General features: G+C 41.4%; 1 protein-coding gene across 1 annotated transcript in view; it reads left to right on the top strand.

Moving 5' to 3' along the window:
- The first annotated feature begins 420 nt into the window (after positions 1 to 420).
- Positions 421 to 25,128, top strand: part of Tm9sf3 (transmembrane 9 superfamily member 3) — a 59,104-nt gene continuing 34,396 nt past the window's right edge. Inside the window, exons 1-5 of the mRNA XM_052761713.1 lie at positions 421 to 650; positions 11,003 to 11,198; positions 19,555 to 19,677; positions 22,213 to 22,373; positions 23,655 to 23,732. Of these exons, the coding sequence (XP_052617673.1) occupies positions 555 to 650; positions 11,003 to 11,198; positions 19,555 to 19,677; positions 22,213 to 22,373; positions 23,655 to 23,732 (654 nt within the window). The 5' untranslated portion in view covers positions 421 to 554. The remainder of the gene's footprint in view (positions 651 to 11,002; positions 11,199 to 19,554; positions 19,678 to 22,212; positions 22,374 to 23,654; positions 23,733 to 25,128) is intronic.

Below are 25,128 nucleotides of genomic sequence, written 5' to 3' on the forward strand. Positions count from 1 at the left end.
GGTGATGCTGAAACACCCAACACACCCTGGACAAGTTTAATGATCATCTTCCATAATGAAGCTTGGGAGCTCCTTCTCTGGGCTAAATGGAAAAGGGGTGTTCGCGTTGAGCCTCAGGCCCTTGGTGAGATGACCCGCCCCGCCCCACTTCGCAGTCACGGCCAGCTAGGAAGCCAAGGTTACGGCCCAGGAGGCTTCGGCTTGACAGCGCGAGGACTCAGGCCGAGGCTGAAGCAGAGCGATCGGCTGCACACCGGTTCCGGAACCCTTCAGCCCCACGGCCTGCGCGCGCCGGCGGCGGTTGCGGCCCCGCGTCGGGAGGACTTCCGGCGTGTGCCGGGGTGGCCGGATGACGTGGCTGAGTCAGAGGAAGAGGCTCGGAGGCCGGGGGGCGGGGGCGGCGCGGAGCGGGCGGTGACGGCGGCGGAGGCAGCGGCTGGGCCCGGGCCCCGTGCGTCTGTCCGCGCCCGGTGGATGTGAATCGGCGGCGGCGGCGGCGGCGGCGGAGGAGGAGGAGTCGGTGGGCCGGCGCCCGGCCTGTGGGAGCGCGGAGGATGAGGCCGCTGCCGGGCGCTCCTGGCGTGGCGGCGGCCGCCGCGTTGTTGCTGCTGCTGCTGCCCCGGGCTCGGTCTGACGAGCACGAACACACGGTGAGGCGAAGCGAGCCGCGCGGTCGCCCCCGGCCCGCTCCCCCGCTTGCCGCCCCCGCCAGGCCCGGTGCGGCCTGGAGGCCCGGTGCAGCCCCGCGGCCGCCCGAGCGCTCCTTCCGGTCGGGCATGGCGGGGCCGGATCCGCGGGAGCTGGGAGGAAGCATTTTCGTGCACTCCCGGCTGCCTGGGCCTTGCTCCTCGGCTCCGCCTCTCGGGGCTGGGGCCCGGGGGTCGCCCAGTAACGGGCTCTGGAGCCGGGAGACCGGACGCTGTGGGACACAACACGGCGGAAGATGGATGCACCGTGTTCACCAGGCGCTTGCCAACCAGGAAATACCCATCACTTCATGGCCCGCTCCGGCCTTTTCCCACCCTTCTCTGTCGGAACCGGATTGAAACGGTGGGGTGGGGGGACAGCTTCAGTGAACCGGAGGTGTGAGCGGTTTACACGTAGACACGTCTTCACCTTGCACGCACTAGGTCCCAGGCCTTTCCTGTAACTTTGTCCGCGCTCCGCCAGTCCCCAGAGGACGTCGGGTCCCGGTGGTCGGCCTCTAACTGGGCCAGCTCTGACCCCAGGGGCCCGAGTCACCCAGCCCTCAGGCCACACCCCCACTCACTTTTGCATTTGGTCTGAAGTTGATTGGCGGCTTATTTAATTGTATTTCCACATCAAAGCTTGGATTTAATGACTCTTGGAGTGACTTTCACCTAGAGCTGTAACGCTCTGGCTTTCTGTTTTTGTTTTTTTTTTTTCCCCCCAGAATGATAGACGCGGGAAGCAAGGAAAGTTAGATAAATCTACAAGGTTGCTTGGCGAATAATTGTTTTTATTTTTATTGATAGAATTTTTGCCTGAGAAGTTGTGTGTTTACTAAATTTGAAAGATACGGAGAATGTCGGGTTGTAGCTGATCGGTGGGGAAGTGAGGGCATTCTCATTTAAAGGGCCAGACTTTAAGGTGTTGTTTGTAGTTAACAAAACTTTGTTCTGTGGCCTGGATTAGCTGACATCTTATTTTAGCCAGAATCCAATTGTGTGTATATGTAAGTTTTTTCAGAGAAACACTGAACTGGTAACTTTGTGTGTGTGTGTGTGTGTGTGTGTGTGTGTGTAGTATACAGAGACTATGTATAGACTAGAATGATTTGATTTCTTTTCAATACCCAGCAAGTATCGTTTTGTTCAGTAGTTTAAATAGTATTTGATAATTTTTTAGTACTTCAGTTCCTATGTAAAATCCTGAAGTTTTATTAGTTCCGCCATATAGACTTACAGATTTATATTCTACTTTTTAAATCTTGTATTTTATACCCCTATGAGGAGGGAGGCTGTAGTTTATAACTTAATAAATTGTAAGTGTACAAAAACTAGCATAATTCACAAATTTAATATGTAAGTGGCAGTTTCCATGATAAACATTTTAAAGTTTATTTATTTTTATTTTATGTGACCGTTTTGCCCGAATAAAGGTATGTGCATCACGTATGTGCCGAGTGTCTTAGAGGCCAGAAGAGGGTGTCAGCGCTGGAGTTACAGTGAATGCTGAGAACCAAACCTGGGGGCCCTGCAAGAGCAACAAGTGCTCTGAACTGCCAAATTCGATCAAATACTGCTAGGAATGTCATTTATTTACTTCATTCATTCATTCATTCCCTGGGATTGAACCCAGGCCCTTGTGTGTTGTAGGTACATACTCCACCACTGAATGGAATGTTTCTTTTTTTGAGACAGGGTTTATTTGTGGTCCCTGACTGTCCTGGAACTGGCTCTGTAGACCAGGCTGGCCTTGAATTCAAGAGATCCACCTGCCTCTGCCTCCCAGTGCTGAGATTAAAGATGTGCACTATCACGTCTGACTACACCTGGAATGTTTTAATTTTTATGCATATAAAATATTTGATAAAAGGAGATATCCCACCCCTCACCCTTCACACCCCCCCCCCCCCCCCCCCCCCGTACTGGGCCTGAAAGACATGGCTTCACAAATGCCAAGCAAGGCTGTATCTCTGATCTGCACTTTTGTCCCAAAAGGACTTAGTGTGAAGATGATATGGCACATGTGAGATGGTTTGTGGACAAAAATTGAGAGTGAACATTAATTCATTGCATGTCTACATTGAACAGATCCTTTACTCTTTCTAAGTTTCTTAAATAATTTATTTGTTTTTATTTTATATGCATTGGTGTTTTGCCTACATGTATGTCTGTGTAAGGGTTTCGGGTGCCCTAGAACTGGAGTTACAGACAGTTGTGAGCTGCCATGTGGGCGCTGGGAATTGAACTCAGGTCCTCTGGAAGAGCAGCCACTGCTCTTAACCACTGAGCTATTTCTCCAGCCCCTTTCTAAGTTTCTTATAAATATTTCTTGAAACATAGATCTTCACCTTGGCTGGCTAATAGGGCTCTCTCTAATCAAGTGATTTTTTTTTTTTAATTTATTTATTCCAAGAAGGCAGAAGTAGCTAGTGAAGAGAGAATTGATATTTTGGGAAGAGACAAATTGTCAAGGGAAGATTGCTGAGTGGGTGTTTAAAAAAACACTGTGGGATTGAATTATTAATTAAAAATATCTTTCAGAAGCTAAAGCTTGCCCCTTAGACCATTTCCTTTTAAGACAGCACAGATGTAATACTAATACAATTTGGAATAGTATGTGCTTAGTCCTGTTGTAAGTGCTCTCTCTACATTAACTCACAGTAAGTGTATGTATATTGCTTGTGGTGTGCAAGGCCCCAGTTTGAAATCACAGAACCCCCAAATAAATAACCTTGGGAGGCAGATGATGCACCCTTCTAATAGATAAGGAAAGAGGACTAGAGAGGTGGTCATGTGTAGGAGGTTGTACCCAGTAGAGATAGAGGTGGGATTTGATTCCACACATTCTACAAGTAAATAAGTCTTGAAAACAAATTGTCTGTGTTTTTGTATATGGGTATGGTGTGTGTGTGTGTGTGTGTGTGTGTGTGTGTGTGTGTGTGTGTGTGTGTGTGTGTATGTATGTGTGTACGTGTGTGAGCATGCGTGTGGAGGTCAGAGGTTAGTATTAAGTGTATCCTCAGTTGCTCTCCACCTTTTTTTTTTTTTTTTTTAAGTAGTTACCTCACTGGTCCTCAAGCTCACTCAGTAGGCTGGACTGTCTAGTCAGCAAGCCCCAGGGACCCTCCTGTCTCTCCCTCCCAAGTGCTGGTATTGCAAGTGTTACCACCTCCTCTGGTTTCTTATGTGGGTGAAGGACTTTACCAACTGAGCCATCTTCCTCGGCCATGTTAACGTCTTTAGTCGACTCAGGTGATGTCTCTGTAGCTCATTTTCTTTAAAACAGGACTGTAAAACACTTTTAGGTGCATGAAGAAACGTTTGGATGAGCCGAGGTCCATGCTGTATTGTTACTGAGAGGTTTGTACTAGTGTTAGAAGGAATAGGGCCCGCTCGTGGGCACAGTGGGCAGGTAGCATGAGCAGTCATGCAGGACTCTTCCCTTTTGTTTCATTGCCCACTCATCACCATCTTGAAATTACTTTTGAACAAAAGGTCCTACCTATTTCTTTCTTAATGCTTTTTAAATACTTTTATTTGTAAAAATTTGTTATTTATGCACATGTGTCTGTGTCAGAGTGTGTTCATGTGTGCATTTGCCCTTGGAGGCCATAGGAGGGTGTTGGATCCCTTGGAACTGGAGTTCCAGGTGGTGGTGAGCCAAACCGTGGTCCTCTGGAAGATAACTAGCACTCTTAACTGCTTGGCCATCTCTCTAGCCCTTTGCTGTTGATTTTTGGGGGGACGAAGTCTCAGTGTTGGCCAAGCTGGTCAGGAATTCTTGGCTGAGTTCAAGTGATTCTCCTGCTTTCTGAATAGCTGGGGCGATTAGCATGCATCGTTATTTCTGGTTAGATACTTTTATTTTGTAATGGGTCCCCCAAATTAGTAGCTGGTTCTAAGAAGGAATGACTACTTCTTACTATCCCCAAAAGTCCTCCCCCCCCTTTTCTGTATCTACTACTTAACTAGGATTTAGCTTGCCATTTGATCCATATAGTATTCTTTAGGGTTTTGGTTTTTTTTAAGTTTTTACATCTACTTGTTAATTTTTTTCTGTGGTTTGGGCTGGTGAGAGTGCATGTGCCACAGTGGGCATGTGGAGGTCAGGGGAGAGCTTGTGGGCGATGGCTCTTCTGCCGTGTAGACTTGGAACTGACATTCAGGCTGTCAGGGTTAGCAGCAAGTACCTCTGCCTACCCACTGAGCCCCTCCCCTGTGTTCTTTGTGGGCTGATTTGTCCAAAGTTCTTCTGACATTCCTAGAAAAATAAATGAGAAGAGAATGTGCTGTCAACTTCTGGAGTATGTGCTACTTTTAGTTTTTAAAAGTTGGACTGTAGATTATAGGACATACTGTTTGAAATGAAAACTAATGAATACTTCCACTCACTGAACACAGTCTCTTACTACATGATTGTAGGGTCACCAAAAGGTCTCTTTAAAGCCAGACATAGTGGTACACACCTTTAATCCTAGCACTGGGAGACAGGCAGGTAGACCTCTGTGAGTTCCAGGCCAGCCAGGACTACATAATGAGGACCTCCCCCCTACCCCCACCCGGCCCCCCCACCCTTTTTTAAAGGTCTTTAAGTGAAGGGAGTAAGGATCACTCAGTGGGTGAAAAGCACTTAGGATTTTTATGGGTTCTGTTTCTCAGCATGATCACAAAGTTGTGTCTTGTCATTTGTGTTCCTCCCCTTCCTTCACACCTGCTACATATATAGTGTGGCACTGTGCTTAGTCCTGGGAGTACTTAGCTAGTGTCTATTGAGTGACTTGAGTGAGTAAGTAACCATTAGGGACAAAGATACTCAGTGATGGAAGCATGAAGCTTGCTTAAAGCACAGTGAACAAAACCAGACCATTCCTCATGTAAGGTCATAATCTTAGGCATACATCTTTAGGACCTCTTGGGACCCCATTTCTTTGTAGTCCTTTGTAATTGTAGTTTCAGGACTTCTGATGTGGGGAGGACCCCACTTGTGTCTAGGATGGCTTACTTTCCCTCTACCAGAAGCATTTTATATTGTACCACTGATTTGGAAAAAGGTTTTAAGAAAGACTTATTTTTATTTTCTGTGTATGGATGTTTGACTTGTCTAAAGGTACCACGTGCATGCAGTGCCCATGAAGACCAGAAGAGGGTCTTAGATTCCCCCTAGAACAGGAACTACAGCTGATTGTGAGCTGCCATATGGGTGCTGAGAACTGACCCTGAAGCCTCTCCAAGGGCAGCAAGTGCTCCTAACTACTGAATCAGCTCTCTGGCCCTTGGAGTAGGATTTGTTTGCTTGGCAAAGCAGCCTTTGTCTTAGTCTCTGTTAGAAGTATAGGAACGTTAGAAATGGATTTGAAGGTTTATCTTGAGAATACGGCATGTCCTATAAATGAGTTTGTGAATGTGCTGGTGCAGATTTGGCTTGTAGGAAATGCCGTACTTGAGCCTGTTTTGGGTTGTACTTAGTGATAGACTGAAAGTTTAGGTACAAAGCTATTTTAAAAAAGGTTATCTCAACCTGTGAATCAAAACCGCACTTCCAATTTATTTCTATTAACATCCTTATGTGTGGTTTTAAATAATTGAAAGGCTTTTGAAACTAATTTCTGAAATACTTGCAGAAACAGATTTTGCTTTCTCTGGTAAAAGCACTTTGAAGTCAACATGTTCCTTTCCTGTAAAATGAAAGGTAGCATTGGAGGCCTTATCCTGAGCTCCTGATCCTTAGTGGGCAGCATAATTTCTGATTTCCTTATTCTGGTTTTAGAAAGAGGTCAGCAATGGTTTTTTTCAGTCTTCCTCTTGAGGAAAAAATTGATGACCTCTGTCAGGGAATAAGGTTTTGGGGTCCTCACCTCCAGCATAAACAGAATAAATGGGACCCAGCACTATACTTGAGAAGAAGGGCTTGACTTTAGAGATCAGAGTGCAAGTAGTATCTGAAGTGTTTTCCTTTAGGGCAGATCCAAGTCTCAAGAGAAAAGGTTGGCACTGAGGGCCGCGCACTTTCGTTGCTCTGTACAGCTGTGCTTTTTTTAAAATTCATTTTTTCCTTTTGGTTAATAAAACTAGAAGTCAACAAAAGTATAGTGCTAAGTTGTAAACTTGGAACTAATAATTATATGAGCTTGAACAATTTATTTATGAGACAAGGTCTTGCTGGGTAACCAAGACTGACCTAGAATTGTTATGGAGCCTGATATAGCATCAGACTTCCTTTGCCTCTACCTCATCCTTCCAAAGGCTGGGATTTACTCGTGTATTCTACCATTTCTGGCTATTTAACATCGCTCCTGTTTTTGTTTTGAATCTGTAAAACAGGCATAATACAGCCTATCTTACGGAGTTTTGAGAAGAGATCATGTTGGCACAAAGACTTTAGGACTAGGCCTAGCTGCTGGTATGTGGTTATAAAATGGCAGCTAGTGTGGTGCTATCACTGAAGGTGATAAGGTCATGCTGTGCTAGGGGTGGTCAGTTAAGACCATCCCTGAGGAATTGAGAAAGGAGTGGTCAGCACTTCTGAAGGGCAAGTGGAATTTGACTACCTGGAGAAAAGATGGGCATGGTGGATTGCAGGGAGAGACAGAAGAGAAAAGGTGAAGTATAAGAGGAGAGGAGGGCAGGCCTAAAGCCTTTCCACTGGAGTGGACAGTGCGGAAGCAGTGTTCCAGGGAAAGTCTTCTGAGGGCTGGGGAGTGACAGGTGAAGAATGCAAGAAGCTGCATTCTCCTTTCCTCCAGCCACTTCCCCAGAGGCTTCAGACGGAAGGAATTACTGTCATGCTAGGGACCTCTGCTCTGCTTCCTTGACAGTCCTTTCCCCCAGATAACGTTTTTCAGGTCAACTTTAAATCCTGTTTCTAAGTGCTGTTGCCCAGTGCAATTTTTCTAAGCAGAGTATTTTAAGTGTTTGCTAGGACTTGTTGGGATGTTTTGGGAGGGAATTAGACCCACCTTTACCGCAGCTAGTTTCTAAGAGGTAGATTAGTGAAGGAAAAGCCTTCTTCCAGACCTCAGGAGCTCAGAGAATTTGTCTGCAGCTTGAGGGGAGAAAAAGCTTTCCCATCTCCTTACACGGTTCTTTGAAATCTTCCTTTTGGTTCTTTGAGCTTCAAGATATCTTTAAACATGTTTTTTTCTCTTAAGATAAAACTCTGGTTTTTCTTGAGACAGGGTCTCACTATGTAGTGTGGACTGGCTTCAAACTCATAATCCTCTTGCTACAACTTCCTGAGCATAAGATTAGTATGTGCCACCATGCTCAGTGAGAATGAATTCTTGACCTTGCTCGGGAGCTCTTATTTTCAGAGTCGAATAAAGTCTAGGATGAAGTAATAAACATTTTAAGTTCATTGTATCTGAGTGCATAAAGGAGCCCTGTAAAAGAAGTGAAGCATTGTTTGTGCCTTAGTGCTCAGGGCAACTCCAGTGTGCTCCTGATCATTGCTTGAGCCCTGTTCCCAGAGAGTCGGAGACTGCAGAAGGGGACACGTTGTTGTTACAGTTCTTACAGTTCACCTGCAACTTTGTGTTTCTGGCCGCTACCTTAATCCTAGAGAACATCTTAGACCAGAGAATGTGCACATTTTTATTGTAGTTCTTGGCTCATGTAGCACACAACTCTACCAGACTGTCAAAGCTTCACAGATGTTCCGGATGACTAACTTTATTTCAGAATGTGGGTTTAATCTACATGGTAATCCTTGAACTGTATCATTGTATATAAAATGAATGGCTTAAAGAAATAATTATGTTCAGATTTTTTTTAATTTCTAAACAATACATATATTGTGAGGTTTATCGCAAAGGTATTTTCTTGTACAGACTTGGCAGGATTCAGGGCCAGGTTCTCATTAGTGGGCACTTCTATATGATATTCCATTCTCAAGTGTTGCTCCCTCTCCTTTCTTTTTTTTCTGATGTATACTGTTATAGTCAGTGCATACTTGAGACTAAGTCTCCAGTGAACTTAACATGTCACCATATCTTCAGTGTGTACCAGTGGTATTAAATACTTTTGTACATTGTAACATTTCGACTTGGTAAGTAGGTTTTAATTCTTGGAACTCTGATCAGAGAGAAGTGGTTGTTGTAGATCTCAGTTTGGAGAATTCTGAGGATGTGTAAGTAGAAAGAAGTACTTTGATTAGTGCTCTGTGGTCGTGCATTATGGGAGAACAATGACCTACATACAGACTTGTCAGTCGTGCCCCCGAATAAAAGGAATAGTTATGGATGGAGGTCTGTGGAGACACCTGTACTCAGACCCTTGATTCTTTACTTCACAAGTGGAGATTAGCTGTAGTAGTTCTCCGAACTGACTTGGAGCAGCGTGTGGTTTTCTGTATGACTATTCACTCTGACTTTTCTCTGCTGAAGTGAGATTAATTGTTCCTTTATTGTTGCTACAGTAGCTCTCTGTAATCAACACCTTTCCACCATTGTTAATCACTTACTTGTATGGTTCTGTGTGGATTGGGAACTTGAAGGGAAGAAAAGTAGTCTTTATTTTTGAGACATGATCTGACTATGTAACTCTGGCTGGTCTGGAATGCACTGCATAGACCAGGCTGGCCTTGAACTCAGAACCTCCTGTCTCTGCCTCCCAAATGCTGGAATTAATGTGTCACCATGCCTGGCATATGCCACTCTGCCAGGCAAGAAGGATCTTTTTATTGTCCTTATGTCTTAATATCTAACTTAGGGCTTGCTATATGCTGCCTGTGTATATGAACAGTAAGATAGTTTTTGTTTCTTTGGTGACCTGAATGATGTCTTGTATGAAAACCAGGCATTTAGTATGTTTTAGGGTGGTGGTGTTATGAGTAGAAAAGGAAGAAGCCAATTTTGGGGGTAAGAGTAGATAAGCTGGTGGTTTGGGGTTCTTTGGAAGACAAAGACCCTTGGGTTTGAATCTCCATGTCTAGAGAATTGTAGTATCATTAGGAAAACAGTTGAAACTGGTAGATTTGAGTAGGGTGAATTTGATTGTAAACATGATAGATTTTGGGCGGTGATGGCGCACGCCTTTAATCCCAGCGCTTGGGAGGCAGAGCCAGGCGGATCTCTGTGAGTTCGAGGCTAGCTTGGTCTACAGAGCTAGTTCCAGGACAGTCAGGGCTGCCCAGAGAAACCATGTCTCAAAAAAACAAAACAAAAAAAGATAGGTTTTTGTTGAAAGTGTTCATCGATCAATTTTCTGTGGGAGAACTGGAAATAGAAATTCCTGTAGTTGCTAGTTGGATAGCTTCCTGTTACATGATTTTTTTCCCTTTAAGAGATCAATAGGGTGGGGAACACATTCTGTTGAAAACAGGATCCTCAGTGACCAACACAATTGTTGGCACATGCTAGGCACTTCATAAATATTATTCCATTGGACCAACTTTTAATACTGTTAGTTAACTTTAAATACCTGAGCACTTACTGATTTTGTAGATGACCAGAGTTCAGTTCCTAGCACCCGTATAGGGCGGCTCACAGCTCCTTGTACCTCCAGTTCTGGGTAGATCTGATGCCTCTGGCCTCCAAGGGCGCGCACGCACGCGCGCGCGCGCACACACACACACACACACACACACACACACAATTTAAAAATAAATATTTTAAAAAAGAAATCTGATAGTGTCTAGTTAATATTGCTATAAATTTTAAATTCATAGCGATTTTAAGAAATCTTTGGCAGATCCTACTGCTGGGCCATAAAAAGTTGAAGTTGGCCATCCTGGGCCTATATGTGGCGACATGTAATATTCACTGATAGTTAGAGGTATATTATTCAAAGAAATATACATGCAAGGTGAGTCTTTCTTGACAGGTGGGATTGGCTTTGAATGTTCCTGTGTTGCTTTTCTCTTTTTAGTTATTTGTCTCTGGTCTAGTACTTTGACCAGTATCTGTGAGAAAGACTGAGAGAAGGAAGGTTGTATTTATTTGTGCTGACATTAGTTTGTGGGGGGAGGGAACCTAATGATTAACATGAGGGTCTAGATAAGCTGTTGATTTTGTTTCCTCCTTCCTTGTGCAGGTTTCCCTGTCAAATTTTGTTGGTTTGGGGCTTACTATTACCTACTCTTAGGAGCCGTTGGACTTTTTAAAAATATTGACTTTTGTAAAACAAAGTTTGGAGAAAATGGATCCTGAGACCACAGTCAGGACAACATTTTAAGAGTCACGAAGCTTGCTTTTGAAAGTGTGGGCAGTGGTACTCAGATTAAGTTTCTACTGTTTCACCTTTCTAGAATGAATGCAGACAATACATTAATTGAATTAGATATTTTAAAAGCACATGTCTTGTTTTTCTTGTTACAGTATCAAGATAAAGAAGAAGTTGTTTTATGGATGAATACTGTTGGACCCTACCACAATCGCCAAGAAACATATAAATATTTTTCACTTCCATTCTGCGTAGGGTCAAAAAAAAGTATCAGTCATTACCATGAAACTTTGGGAGAAGCACTTCAAGGAGTTGAATTAGAATTTAGTGGCCTGGATATTAAATTTAAAGGTAGGTCAACATCAATAGTCCTTGCTGACATTGGAGCCAGGTAATTTCATTGTATGGGGTTGTATATTATAGGATGTTTAGCCAAGTAAATTGTTAACAGAATGTTTCTCTAACATAGTTCTTTCTGAAAAATATTTTTCTGGTAAATCTTCAGTTATTAGATACATATATGGCCAGGGAAGGCCTCATAATATCATTGTAAAGTAATTTTTGGAGGTGTGGGTCTCCAAAGGGATACGCGGTTCCTGAGAAGTTTGTGTAAAACCACAGATTTAACTTGTACAGTATACTCAGAGTGTAATTCATCCTCTTAGCACCTATAGAATATTTAAGATTTAGGTCAGACACTGTTAAACATGAGGGGAAGCCTATTGGAGCCATCTGTGAGACGTTGTGTTTAATCTTAGTGTGTTCTTCTGTGAAGTTTGTTAGAGTATTCGTGCACAGGCATTGGTTCCCTGCACAGTCACTGGTTCCCTGCACAGGCACTGGTTCCCTGCACAGCCTCTGGATCCCTGTACAGGCACTGGTTCCCTGCACAGCCTCTGGTTCCCTACGCAGGCACTGGTTCCCTGCACAGGCACTGGTTCCCTGCACAGCCTCTGGCTCCCTGCACAGACACTGGTTCCCTGCACAGGCACTGGTTCCCTGCACAGGCATTGGTTCCCTGCACAGCCTCTGGTTCCCTACGCAGGCACTGGTTCCCTACACAGGCACTGGTTCCCTGCACAGGCATTGGTTCCCTGCACAGCCTCTGGTTCCCTACGCAGGCACTGGTTCCCTGCACAGGCACTGGTTCCCTGCACAGGCATTGGTTCCCTGCACAGCCTCTGGTTCCCTGCACAGGCACTGGCTCCCTGCACAGGCACTGGTTCCCTGCACAGCCTCTGGTTCCCTGCACAGGCACTGGTTCCCTGCACAGGCACTGGCTCCCTGCACAGACACTGGCTCCCTACGCAGGCACTGGCTCCCTGCACAGCCTCTGGTTCCCTACGCAGGCACTGGTTCCCTGCACAGCCTCTGGTTCCCTGCACAGGCACTGGTTCCCTGCACAGGCACTGGTTCCCTGCACAGGCACTGGCTCCCTGCACAGACACTGGCTCCCTGCACAGGCACTGGTTCCCTGCACAGGCACTGGTTCCCTGCACAGGCGCTGGTTCCCTGCACAGCCTCTGGTTCCCTACGCAGACACTGGTTCCCTGCACAGGCATAGGCAGTACTATGGCTAAAACATCTCTAGGAAGTTGGAGTTCTGCAGAATCTTTAATCAAGGGTCTTGATTTTTAATAGAACATGGGCATTGTTCTCGGGAACTTTGTTTTTAGCTTCATTTCTTTTGCTGTATCAACTAGTAAAATTATTTGCTCCAGTTTTGACTTCATTGAGTCCATGGGTGTATAATATGAATAGGAACTGCCTTCTGATATTTTTAGAGCATTGGGAGTAGGCTATGAAATAAGATATGAAGGAAATGTTACTTTGATTTGTTAAATTATTTTATTTATCAGATTTTTTTTGTTACAGATCTGTTTTGAAAATGGGTGCACATTTTATACCTCCCCCATAATGTCCTTTGGGACTTAATTATAAAATTGAATTGTATATTTAAACCACAGTGGTGTGGCCTATAATTTTATGAGTGTTAGAAACATACCCTGAGGCATATGTTTTAATTTAATAAGATAATTGAAATATTTAATCATAAATATGAAGAAACTAAACTAGAACATGTGATCTTTGAGAATCTGAATACTATATTTATCCACCTAGTGTCTCCTTTTCCATATTCAGGAGGCATGTCTCATTTAATAGAGAGGAGCCAGCGAGAGAGAGAGTAAACCCACAAATCCTGCTTTGGTGCAGTGATTTCATCAGATTTGAAGCCCTTATGCCTTACTTATCTGAAGAAATATTTCTTCAGCAGTCTTTAACCTTCCTTTCTTCTTCTACTTCCTCGAGTCTGAGATGGAGATAAATAGTTGGAGGCTGTTTTCATGGGCTTGAAAGTGAGGTTTGTTTTCTTTTCAGATTAAGCTAAACACTTGAGGGATGAAAGAACTACCAGTTGTTATTCCCCCGAAAGGTAGCAGTTCTTGGGACCTAGCCAGCTAGCTCTGTGCCTTAGCTGAATACTGCCAAAACAGCTGCTAACTTGGGTAGTCCAAATGAAGTAGCCAGTGGGAATTGATTTCTGTTTCCCACTACTGTAGGCTTTTGTTTCTTTGGTTCATGGATAGAGATGATCATGCTTTGGAAGTGTTCCTGATTATTACTCATATTTTTATAAACTTTGAAAGGTAGAATGCACTTTTGGAGACCCAGATATGGGCAATTTGTTCACGGGATATCACACATACTGATAATGCTGTAGAAGCCAGACCAGTACTGTCTCAATGTGAACCATTTATTTATTTGTTTGTTTGTTTATTATTTTGAGGTGTGTTAAGATAGGGACTCAGGAAACTCAGGCTGGCCTCAAATGTGCTGTGTAGCTGAGGCAGGCCTTGAACTTCTTACTCTCTTGTTTGTACCTCCTGAGTGCTGGGATTGCACACATGTACCAGCTACTATTTGTTCTTAGTCTTTCATATCAAGCATTTGACTCTTAATGATTCTTCTGAAGGTATATTCATATGAAGTAAAATTTTGAAAACAACACACATACACTGCACACACATACATATAAACACACACACATACATACATATACATGTGTACAGAAACAGTTTTTGTTTTTTTTTTTAACCTAGCAGATTCTATCAGGCTAATTGAATTGGTACCATTTTGTAGCATTGAAGGTCACTAGAGAGATTATGCTAAGGAACTAACCATAGTCTTGGTCTGAAGACAGACCGTTTTAAGATGCCTCTCACTTCAGATTTTATGCACAGCTTTCTTTCTTTTCTTTTTTTATATGCTAGTGCTAGACAAAAATGCTAATTGAGACCATTTAGAGAAAGTGCATTAAATATAAGCATAGGTCTATATTAGGATCATTGAGCCAGGCCTGAATTCATTGCTTTCTGATTATGGGTACTATCTCTTAGAACACTGCTGTTATGGAGTAGAAAGAACTTGTGTTTTAGAATCAGACATGGTACAGCTCAGCTCTGCTTGTGCCTACTTGTCTGGTTGTAGGCAGATAATTCAATGTCTTTGATCTTTTGTAGTTCTTGTCTGGGAAGCATGGGGAATAGTATACCTGATAGAATCATTGTTAGGTTTAAGTGAGATAATGTACTTTTAAAAGTACCTGGTGTATAGTTTATGTTTGAGAAATGGTGAGTGCTGTGCCTACTAATATACATAGTATGGATCTGAATTCTACTTGTTTATATTAGCAGTTCTGATTATTAGTTTACTGATCGTAGAATTTTATATGTTCCCAAACTACTGTACTCTCCTGCTGGTTCCATTAGGCTAGTGCATTCTTGCACACCCTAGCTGCTAAGACTGAGTAAGCTCTTAATAAATTGTCTAGCACCTGGATAATGTGTACTTGTATGACAATTGGTTCTTTTTGATTATTAAATGATCTGAAATCGTAATTCTTATGTTTGTTTTGTTTGTTCTCTCTCTCTCTCTCTCTCTTTGTGTGTGTGTGTGTGTGTGTGTGTGTGTGTGTAAAGGCATTACTATGTGAGCCAGGTTAGCCTAAGCCTAGAGCTTATTGTATATCCCTTGCTGGCCTTTGCTGATGTTGGCTTTGAACTTATGATCCTCTGCCTCAGTCTCCCAAATGCTGAGATTACAGGTGTGAGCCATCATGCCTACCGGGGTAGTATTCTTAACCAGAGGAGGTCACTGCTCCTTTCCCTATTATTTGAGAATCCTATGGTATAATAAAGGGCATTAATAGTTGAAAAATAATGACTTTTAGGGATTCTTCCTTTCCACATACTGTATTAGGTTTTTTTTTTTTTTTTTAAATTATTTTTTCTTTGAATACCCTAACCTAATATACAGATGGCATTTTGTATTTCTTTTTACCTTGAGTGGTTTGGTTAATTTTGAATTCTGCAGCTATGGAGAAATGTCAGTGCTGTTTAAATCCTTATAGACTAAAGCTAAGGGATTCTCCATCCTGGCTGCTCTCATTCCCAAAGGCAACATTTCTAGTTGGATATCTGCCTGGGTGGAATAGCCCTGACTGCCAAAGGATGGGGAAAGAACTTGGAGTAGCAGGTCTACTCCTTCAGCTAGAAGATTTTTACTGAAGGCAATCCCTCACCCTCTTTTCTGTCCCTTCTGCTGTTTCCACTGTTACTACTTCTGGAGCCCTAGGAATTCTAGAAAGGAAGGTCTGTCTCTGTCTCCCACGCAGGGGACAAGTTGAGGGTATTCATCTAGCTGTGTGGTGGGTAGGGAAAGAACATGAGCATCCAGTCTCATAGCCTTTTGGGTTCCTTGTCGTTGTCATCATTTTCTACTTATTCATCTTATTTGAGTGACATCCTCAGCTCTTGGGTTTGTTTGTTTTTTTAGACAAGATCTTGTTAAGTACCCCAGGTTAGCCTCAAACTTGTGGTCTTTCTGTCTCTTGCCTTCTAAGTCCTGGGATCAAAGGTGTAAGCTACCATCATGTCCATTTCGTAAAAATATTTGCATGTAATTACTCTATATGTTCAGCCCTTACATCTGTTGTTTATATTTCAAGGTCTACAGTATCTTACGCATTCTGTGATATCAGTCTCTCTCTCTCTCTCTCTCTCTCTCTCTCTCTCTCTCTCTCTCTCTCTCTCTCTCTCTCTCCTAGGCAGCTCTCTTGTTCTGGTCTCCCCTGTGTTATGTCGCTGGTCATATTCTCTGTTTTTCCTTTTCCAAAAATGTATTAAGCTCTTCTTTTCGTTTGTGATGGTTTGGATGAGAACATCCCCACAGATCAGATATTGTTGGTGGTGCTGTTTGGGCGGGATAGGAGGTATGTATGGCCTTACTGGAGAAAGTGTGTCACTGGGGGTGGATGGGCTTTGAGGTTTCAAAGCCATTTCAGTTTGCTTTCTCTTCTTGGTGCTTGTGGTTGGGTATGTGAGCCCTCAGCTTCTGCTCCAGCCGCCATGCTTGCTGCTGCCGTGTTTGCCCTGCTGTGATGGACCCTTGATCTCTCTGAACTGTAAGCCCAACAAACTCTTCCTTCCTGTTGCCTTAGACGTGGTGTTTTGTCACAGCAATAGAAAAGTACTATCACCGCTTTCTGCTTTTTGTCCCGATGGACTCACATCCTTTTATTACGGACATTTGAGGGGTTTTAGGCAGGAGAAGAAAACCACCTGTGCTTAAACGTGCCTTGATATCTGGAGGTATGAGAGCTTGCTGCTAGATTTTTCTTCCTGTTGGTTTCAATCCATCTGTGTTTTAACCCAACCAAACAATTAGAATCTGAAATTTGTCAGTTCTTTGATTCTTTACTGCCTTTGCTAATTGTAATACAGTTTCAGTACATAACATTTAGAATCTACAGAAGAATATAAAAATAGAAATTTCTATTCATCTAAATTGTTTAAAAATATATAAAATTAAATGGGGTGTGTTTGTAGTTCCTGTAATTGTAACACTTGTGAGACTGAGATGGAAGGATTGAGAATTCCCAGTCAGCCTGGGGTCCGTGGGGAGATCTTGTCATAGAAAGTGACAATTGGATTCCTGTTGCCTGTATTATTTTTTAAAGCTCATCCCTTATATAGTGCTTAATTTAATATGTCAGTGTTGAGTATTTCTTACTCAGTAAGTTATATGTAATTATTTTATATTCCTTTTTTTCTCCTAACATTCTGTGAGTTTATTCTTATTCTTCAAATGTGGCTGCATATTACTCTGTAATTAGGAGATGCAATCTCCCCACTCTAGTCGCAAGATGATCTGCTCCCTCCCTTGCCCTTTTTCTTTCTTTTTAGAAATAACAAACATTTGTCAGTTCTTGGATAAGGTATTGTAATGCACCTATAAATCTTTTACAAGCCTAAGTTCTTAGAAGTAGAAGTACTAAATCAAAGGTTTTAAACACACATACACACACACAGAGTTTAAAGGCAATAAACATTTTAAGGCAGTTTCTTTTCCCTTCTTTCCTCCCTTTCTTTTTCCTTTTCTTTCTTTCTTTCCTTCTTTCTTTCTTTCTTTCTTTCTTTCTTTCTTTCTTTCTTTCTTTCTTTCTTTCTTTCTTTCTTTCTTTCTTAAGTATAGGGATTGAGTTGAGGAGAGGACCTCGTGAACGTTAAGCAAAGCAAATTCTAGCGCCCCCCCTTCCCCCTTTTTTAACTTTTTATTTTGAGACACAACCTTGCTAAGTTAGATGGCCTAGGTTTGAGCTTCCTCTGTAGCTCTGGCTGACTTTGAGTTTACAATCCTTCTGTATTAGCTTCCAAGTAGCTGGGATTACAGGCTTGTACCACTAAGCCCAGTGGCAGTTCATGATCCCTATTTCCAAACAGCCATCTACAAATTGCGTGGTTTATGCTGCCTGTCAGGTTGCTCAGTTAATCTGTACTTCTTACATAGTTTTTAAATTAACTGTGCATATACCAGTATTTCCATTCCATCTTTTTTTTTTTTTTTTAAATCTATTTGGCAGTTATTGAGTATGTAATTGTATTCCAGACTGTGCTGGGCTATGAATGTAGAGAGTTTAACCAGACCTCTGGCTTCAGAGGTCCATCCATGGGCACTCTGAAATTGTGCACTTAATTTTGTGTGAATGTACACTGGCAGGGGGGTTGTGGCAGGGGAAGTAACACTTTCATGATGTTCTCCAGAGTGTGAGGGCAAAAGTACTTAGGAACCCTGTGAATACACTCACACTCCAGCCTTAAAAGGAGCCAACACAGTTGTTTTCAGTTTTCACAATTGAGGGACTGTGAGGGTCACAGAGGTTAAACCATTTGTTTTTTGTTCAGGTAGCTAGTGAGTAATGGTACTCAAACCAGAACTCAATACTTTACCCGTGTCTCTTCGTGTATATATGGTGATTTCATGATAACTTTGCTAGGTGCTATTGAATTTGAGGTAAGAGTCTACTTTTCCGTTTTAGTATTGCCATCAAAAGAGAAAGTGTAAGGATAGTGGCATGGTACATTCGTAGAGAACTCAGTATTTGCAGTGTTATTTTCTGGACTTTTTTATTGGGTACACAGTGGCACTTAGGTTCTGAGATCTAAACTTAGTGTGGTGATCTGTTTGAAAAGTAAGTATCAACATTTGCTAATTTATGACTTTTTTTTTTAATCTCCTCAAGATTTTTACATTGCTAAAATCTCAGTTGCATCTTTTTCAGAATGTGTAGGTTTGTGTTTTAGGTGAGGGAGGTATGCTCTGTTGTCATTTTCAACCAGTGATTTAAGGTGAGAGATCTTTAGGCCAGTTTTTCAGTTATGTAGAATGTGGACAGTGACTTGGCATCTTTGTACACATTGTCTTCAAAGCAGTCCCCGCGCCCGCCCCCCCCCCCCCCCCCCCCCCCCCCCCCCCCCGCCTCGCCCCCAGGAGAAAGAGAAGAGTGCTGTTTTGACTGGGTAACCAGAATGTTGAGTCATCAGTGATGTTTATGTTTGCCTTCATGTCTGAAAGAGGAATGTCATTAAAATGACCGACTAGTGTCCTTTTGCAGTGCCCTAATAAAGTGGTGATAAAACTCGGAACCTCCTCAGCAAAAGGGGCAGTCTTAGGGGGTGAGAAATCAAGAGACTACTCTGTGGAGGAGAAACTGGGGCGCTCAAAATTTTAGAATGGCCTTCCTGCTAGAGTTAGTGTGAGCTCCAAGTTCCATAGGCCAGAGAGTACATGTAAATGACTCACCTTTAGGGTATTTTTGAGTGATTAATAAGCAGAAATGCCTATTAGACAGAGGCTAGGCTTATAATTTTAATAATTATGAAGGATCACTGGAAGTCCTCATGGCCTCTGTGGCCACTGATGACTTGGGTTTCTGTACTGTTGGAATAAATGTGTGTCTGAGTGACCTTAAACTCCACTGTTATCTCTGCTTCGGCTCATATCCTTAATCTTTTCCACACAGTAAATGAAGATTTCCTTATGTGTCATAAGCTTTTTTTGTTCTTTGTTTTTATATCAGTTTTATTTATTTTTAAATGACTTTGTTCTTGTATTTTTTTATATGAGGGCTTTCTTTGTGTAAGGTAATCTTTGAAAATAAAGATGATCAAAATTTTTCATCTTAAGGTAATGAAAGATATAAAAAAAAGTGGGTAGGATAGCTTACTGAGCTCCCATATATTTACTACCATTCTGAACTATTGGGAATAGACATTAACTAAAGCAAATGCTGACTTTTCTTCTTGTGCTATATTTCCTGTAACGATTTTGCAAGCCAGTAGATTAATTTGTAGTTTTTACTTTGCAGATGATGTGATGCCAGGTACTTATTGTGAAATTGACTTAGATAAAGAAAAGAGAGATGCATTTGTGTATGCTATCAAGAATCACTATTGGTACCAGATGTACATAGATGACTTACCAATATGGGGTAAGTACTTCCTGTTACGTGTAAGATTTCATATAACCAGTGTGTTAATGTGACTGTGTTCCAGATCATGATGGAAATGTTTTTCCAGTCCGCTCCGGAATGGTCTTTAATGCTGATTTTATGGCTTCCTCCTACTGGAAGCATTTAATGCTGCCAGACCTTATAGGAAACTCTCAAAATAAAAAGTTTATACAGTGAAGCTTTTCAGACTCAAGGAGTTCAAAGGCTCTTGGAACATCTGAAATTTCCTTCTTCCCTAGTTTCTTCCCAGCTTATTTTCTCTTCAGTATAATTAGAGGGACTGAATAGAATTTTTGAAATTTACCTCTTTATGGACACTGTAGTAATACGTTTTTAGGGACATGATAATTTCTTGAATGTTTTATTTTACCAGTTCCTTTGTCATTTTCCAAAACATTTAATACTGAAGAATTATTCTTGTTTAGCTCTTGCTTGTCTATACTACTGGGGAAGAGATATAATATGATTAATACAAACTTAAGCATAGTCCAAAAATAACTTAAATAATTAAATTATTTAAAATGCAAGGAATAGGCAGTTACCATAGGCAACATGTTTAGTCACATTTTTTTCTGTCTCTAAACATAGGCTCTATGTGTAAGAATTATCTTTTATTCTTAAAATTGTTAGCTGATCATTATGTTCATCTGTAGAAAAACTGACTGAGCACAATTTAATATGATCAGAATTTAATATGCTAAAGAAATTTATAAGAGTTAATTTCTTGGGAGGAAGAGACAGGAGGATCTCTGAGTTCAAGGCCATCCTAGTCTACATAGCAAGTCTGAGGCCACCCAAGATTACATAGTGAGACCCTGTCGTAAAAAAAGAAAAGTTAATCTCAAGAGACATTTTGTGCTATTTAGGTGTGTAAAATAAGCATTTCGTATAAATGTTACTGTTACAGGACACAGACAGTTCTGTGATCAGCTCTGAGGGTGGTGGAAGATAAACTAAATACTTGCTGAAGATTTTTGAGCCTATAGTTTAGGAGAACCCATTAAACAAGACTGTTTTTCATTTGCAGTGAAAACAGATTCCTTTCATAGTTCTTCTATTATTATGGACTTTTAAAGGTCACATATGCCTCCCAGAGGCAGAGGCAGGCAGATCTCTGCATGTTCGAGGCCAGCCTGATCTACATAATGAATTCTGGGACAGCCAGGACTACATAAAGAGACCTCGTTATCACATTCATTTTTTTAGTATTGGGGAAATGGAATGTGCACATGTGCCACAGCATGGGTGTGGGGGTCAGAGCACAGTGGGAGTCTGTTTTCTTCTTCCACTATGTGGGGCCTGGGCTTTGAACTCAGGTTACCAGGCTTGGTGGCAAGTGCTGTTCCCTACTGAGCCATCTCTCTGGCTCATTGTATTCTCTTCTAAATCTGTATCTTCAGTTTTTGTTTTCCTAATCATTGCTGGGAGCCTCTTTAGCAACAGTAACAACTGTTCTTTGTTATAAATTGTGTGTGTGTGTGTGTGTGTGTGTGTGTGTGTGTGTGTGTCTATCCATTGTGGAGGCCAGAAGTCATCTTTGGGTGCTATGCCTCAGGTGCTGACCACCTTTTTCTTTCCTTTTTTTTTTTTTTCTTTTTTGAGACAGGGTCTCGCACTTGGCCTGGTACTCACTGATTAGGCACTGCTAGCCAGCCATTGAGCCAAACTAATTTTCCTGTCTTCACTTCTATAGCCCTGGGATGATAAGGACTTTCCACCATCCTCAGCTGCTTTACATAGGATTGAGCTCCAGTCCTCGTGCTGGTGTAGTAAGGACTTTGCCAACTGAGCCATTTCTCAGCCCCTTCAAAACCTGTTTTTAGAATTTGAATTTCAGGATCTGCCATCTTTAAATATGTTTGCATAATCTGTAATATCTGATCCTGGGCATTCCTCTTCCCTCTTTGTGAAGGAAAAAAAAAAATCCAATATGGTGTTTCTTGAACGAAAGTCTGTCTTTGAAAAGCCTTTTAGAGAAGCTGTGTCTTTACCTCCAAGTCTAGTTTTTAAAATAGATAGGCAAATGAATTCCCCTTTTTATCCCTCTCTTCCTCTCTCCCCTTCACACAACCCCACCACCCCCTCCACCCCCGCTGTGTGTGTGTGTGTGTGTGTGTGTGTGTGTGTGTGTGTGTGTGTGTGTGTTGTGTGGTCACTAAGTAGCTAGGTTATTTTGACAGATGGTAACATAGCATGTTTCTGAAAACCTGAGATACTAAGTAGTATGCACAAGTAAAGTGATAATTGTAGCAGCAGAGGTGCTAGCGGTGACAGAGAGTGAGTTCTGAGTATCATATCTGTGACCATTTATGTTCAACTTCTTGTTATTTTATACGAGTGTGACCATAGTGTGTATTTGCTAAGAAGTCCAGCCTGCACTTTTGCCTTGTGCTAACCATGAGGATGTTGACAGTATTGCCTCTTTATATAAAATAAACTTAATGAACTCTTAGCTTCTGGGTGCTTTGAATACTCAGTGGTATTACCTTGTATAAAGTATTTTTTCTTTTGTAGGTATTGTTGGTGAAGCAGATGAAAATGGGGAAGATTACTATCTTTGGACCTATAAAAAACTTGAAATAGGCTTTAATGGAAATCGAATTGTTGATGTTAATCTAACCAGTGAAGGAAAGGTCAAATTGGTTCCAAATACTAAAATACAGATGTCATATTCAGTAAGTTTAAAATAATTATGTATAGGAAAAAATGGTTGTGTTTATAACTTTAGAAAATAAAAATATAGCTGAAAATTAGATGCAACGAAATTCCTCAGTATATCTATATTAAATCTTCTAAAGGAAGGTATGTGCTTCAGATCTATGATATGGGATGCCATGCATTGGCTTAATGACCATTGCTCTAACACAGTGACCATTGACACCAGAAGGTTACAACTCAGCCCTGTATCTTCCTGATGTTTTTAGGTTGCAGGAGCTCATGTTATTTCTCTTTTCATTTGCTGTTGCAGATGGAGATAGGATGAAAGTCTCTGGGTAGGTGTAGATTGCTATGATTTGCTTTATTTGATGGGAAGACTTATTCCCACACAGTAAGAGCTTCTCAGAGTCCTTTAGCAACTATGAAGTTAATTAATTCTATTCTGTTAGCTTAAAAATGATAGAAGAAAGAGAGGAAGTCCAATACAGGGAGACTTTCTCTTTGCCAGTTATTTTCCTGGTCATCGAAAAGAATCCCCTTGCTTATAGCCAATTTTGAGAATTCTTTTTGTCTATATGTACCTAATGTAAGTAATTATTATATAACTGTACAAAGAAATTTAATAGTTGTCATAAAACCACAATTTAAAGACAGAAATCTATGTGTTCTCATTTTAATTGGTTTAAATACTTGTAACATGAGTTGGTGTTAATTCCTAACACATTTATCAGATAGTATGTCAGTCAACAGTAATTAAGTCCTCAAAAGCTGAAATGATCTCTCTAAAGAAAGATGTGGGGTTGGGGGTTTAGCTCAGTGGTAGAGTGCTTGCCTAGCAAGCGCAAGGCCCTGGGTTTGGTCCTCAGCTCTGGGAAAAAAAAAAAAAAAGAAAAGAAAAGAAAGAAAGAAAGATGTATTATTGTACTTGTTTAAACTTCTCATACTGGGACTGGAGAGATGGCTCAGTGGTTAAGAGCTCTGACTGCTCTTCCATAGGACCTCGGTTCAATTCCCAGCAGCTACATGGTAGCTCATAACATCTTAACTCTAGTTTCAGGGGATCCAGTACCCTCTTCAGGCCTTTGCTGTCACTGTACATGTGTAGTGCACAGACACATACCCAAACACATCAAGTAACAAGATTTAAAAAAAAAAAATTAAACCTCCGGTACTGTCAGTATCTTTTCACTATATAATTTTAATTCTAAGTGTGTCAGTATTTCTGAATTTTATGAGTTTTGCCATTAGATTATTAATTATTTATTGGCCTTAATTTTCAAGTGGGATTTTTTTTTCAGGTAAAATGGAAAAAATCAGATGTAAAATTTGAAGATCGATTCGACAAATATCTTGATCCATCCTTTTTTCAACATAGGGTAGGTGTTGGTACTTTAAGATACAGCATATGTGTGCAAATCAGTTTCACATTGAGCATCTGCCTTTGTAGGTCACTGTGCTAAGGACTATGGATTTCAAGATATAACTACTGGTGATTTCAGATGTAAATTTAGAGCCATAAGGATGATAGGGAATTTTAGAGGAATAATAAAACTAGCTTGTAAGATGCTGTAGTCTAAACCAGTTAAGAGATATACAGGGAAAACATAATATGTGGAAGCCAAATACAGCACTTTAATTGCAAGTGATGATAATTTTGGAGAATGTGGTTCATGGTCAGATGGGCTTCTTTCTGAAACTCAGTATTAGACAGACCTTACCTGGTGATGATGAACTGTTATTGGCAGACTTCCCAAACTTACAGTGTGGAGAAACAGCAGCAGAAAGGACATCTCTTGGAAAGGAGGGATGAGAGAACAGGGCAGGTTTTACTAGTAGAAAGCCTTCCACATGGCACATCAAGAAGGGAATAAATGCTTCCCATAGTCATCTTTCTTCACCAACATATGTAGGTTACCTGAAACATCTAGGTCAGGGTTTGTGTCGAAACTCAATCTTAGTTCAAGGCAGCACCGCTGGTGATGTTCTTATTATCTCCAGTTCTGTTCTGAAAATTCTGCAATAAGCAGAGGGATTAGGAACATCTAGGATTAGTAACACTAGGGGGCACTGCAGCGCAGCAGTTAGTGGGTTCAGTAATCTGCTTACTTTATTATTTTTATACTTAATCATAGCTAAAAGGCTTATCAGTGATGCTTTATTATTTTTAATAACTATTTCTCAGTATAAAATTTTCAAGAGTATACCACGTATAGTTTTTAGAGTAATGCCAAAGGAATGTTAGAAGTTTCAGATTATTGGCAGTGCATTATTATAGATATTGGTTTAAAGTTTACACCTTAGATTGATTTTTTAGATTAGAAAATAGCAAAGAACCTCATTAGAAGTTTTAATACTTTAAAATTTTAAATTTATATTTTAAACTGATACATAAAACATACAAGTTATATGTATTTATGAGGTAGCCTCTGATGCTTCAATATATTTATACATTATGCACTGTTCAAGCCAAATTAAACATCCTCTCAAATTCAGGTATTTATTATTTCTTCATGGTGGATACATCAGGGGCCAATGAGAGGGCTTAGCAGGTAGAAGGCTTGCTGCCAGGCCCAGTGACCTGCGTTCATTCCCTAGGACCCGCGTGGTAGAAGGAGAGAACTGACTCTCAGAGTTGTCTGACAGCTCTGTACCCACCAGATAAGTCAATTGAAAAGTTTTTAAAAGAACATTCAGAATTCACTTTTAAAATGTATTGTACGCCGGGCGGTGGTGGCGCATGCCTTTAATCCCAGCACTTGGGAGGCAGAGGCA

The sequence above is a fragment of the Peromyscus californicus genome, unplaced genomic scaffold (genome assembly GCF_007827085.1).
Source record: "Peromyscus californicus insignis strain IS unplaced genomic scaffold, ASM782708v3 Scaffold_4__1_contigs__length_199733344, whole genome shotgun sequence".
NCBI lineage: Eukaryota > Metazoa > Chordata > Mammalia > Rodentia > Cricetidae > Peromyscus > Peromyscus californicus.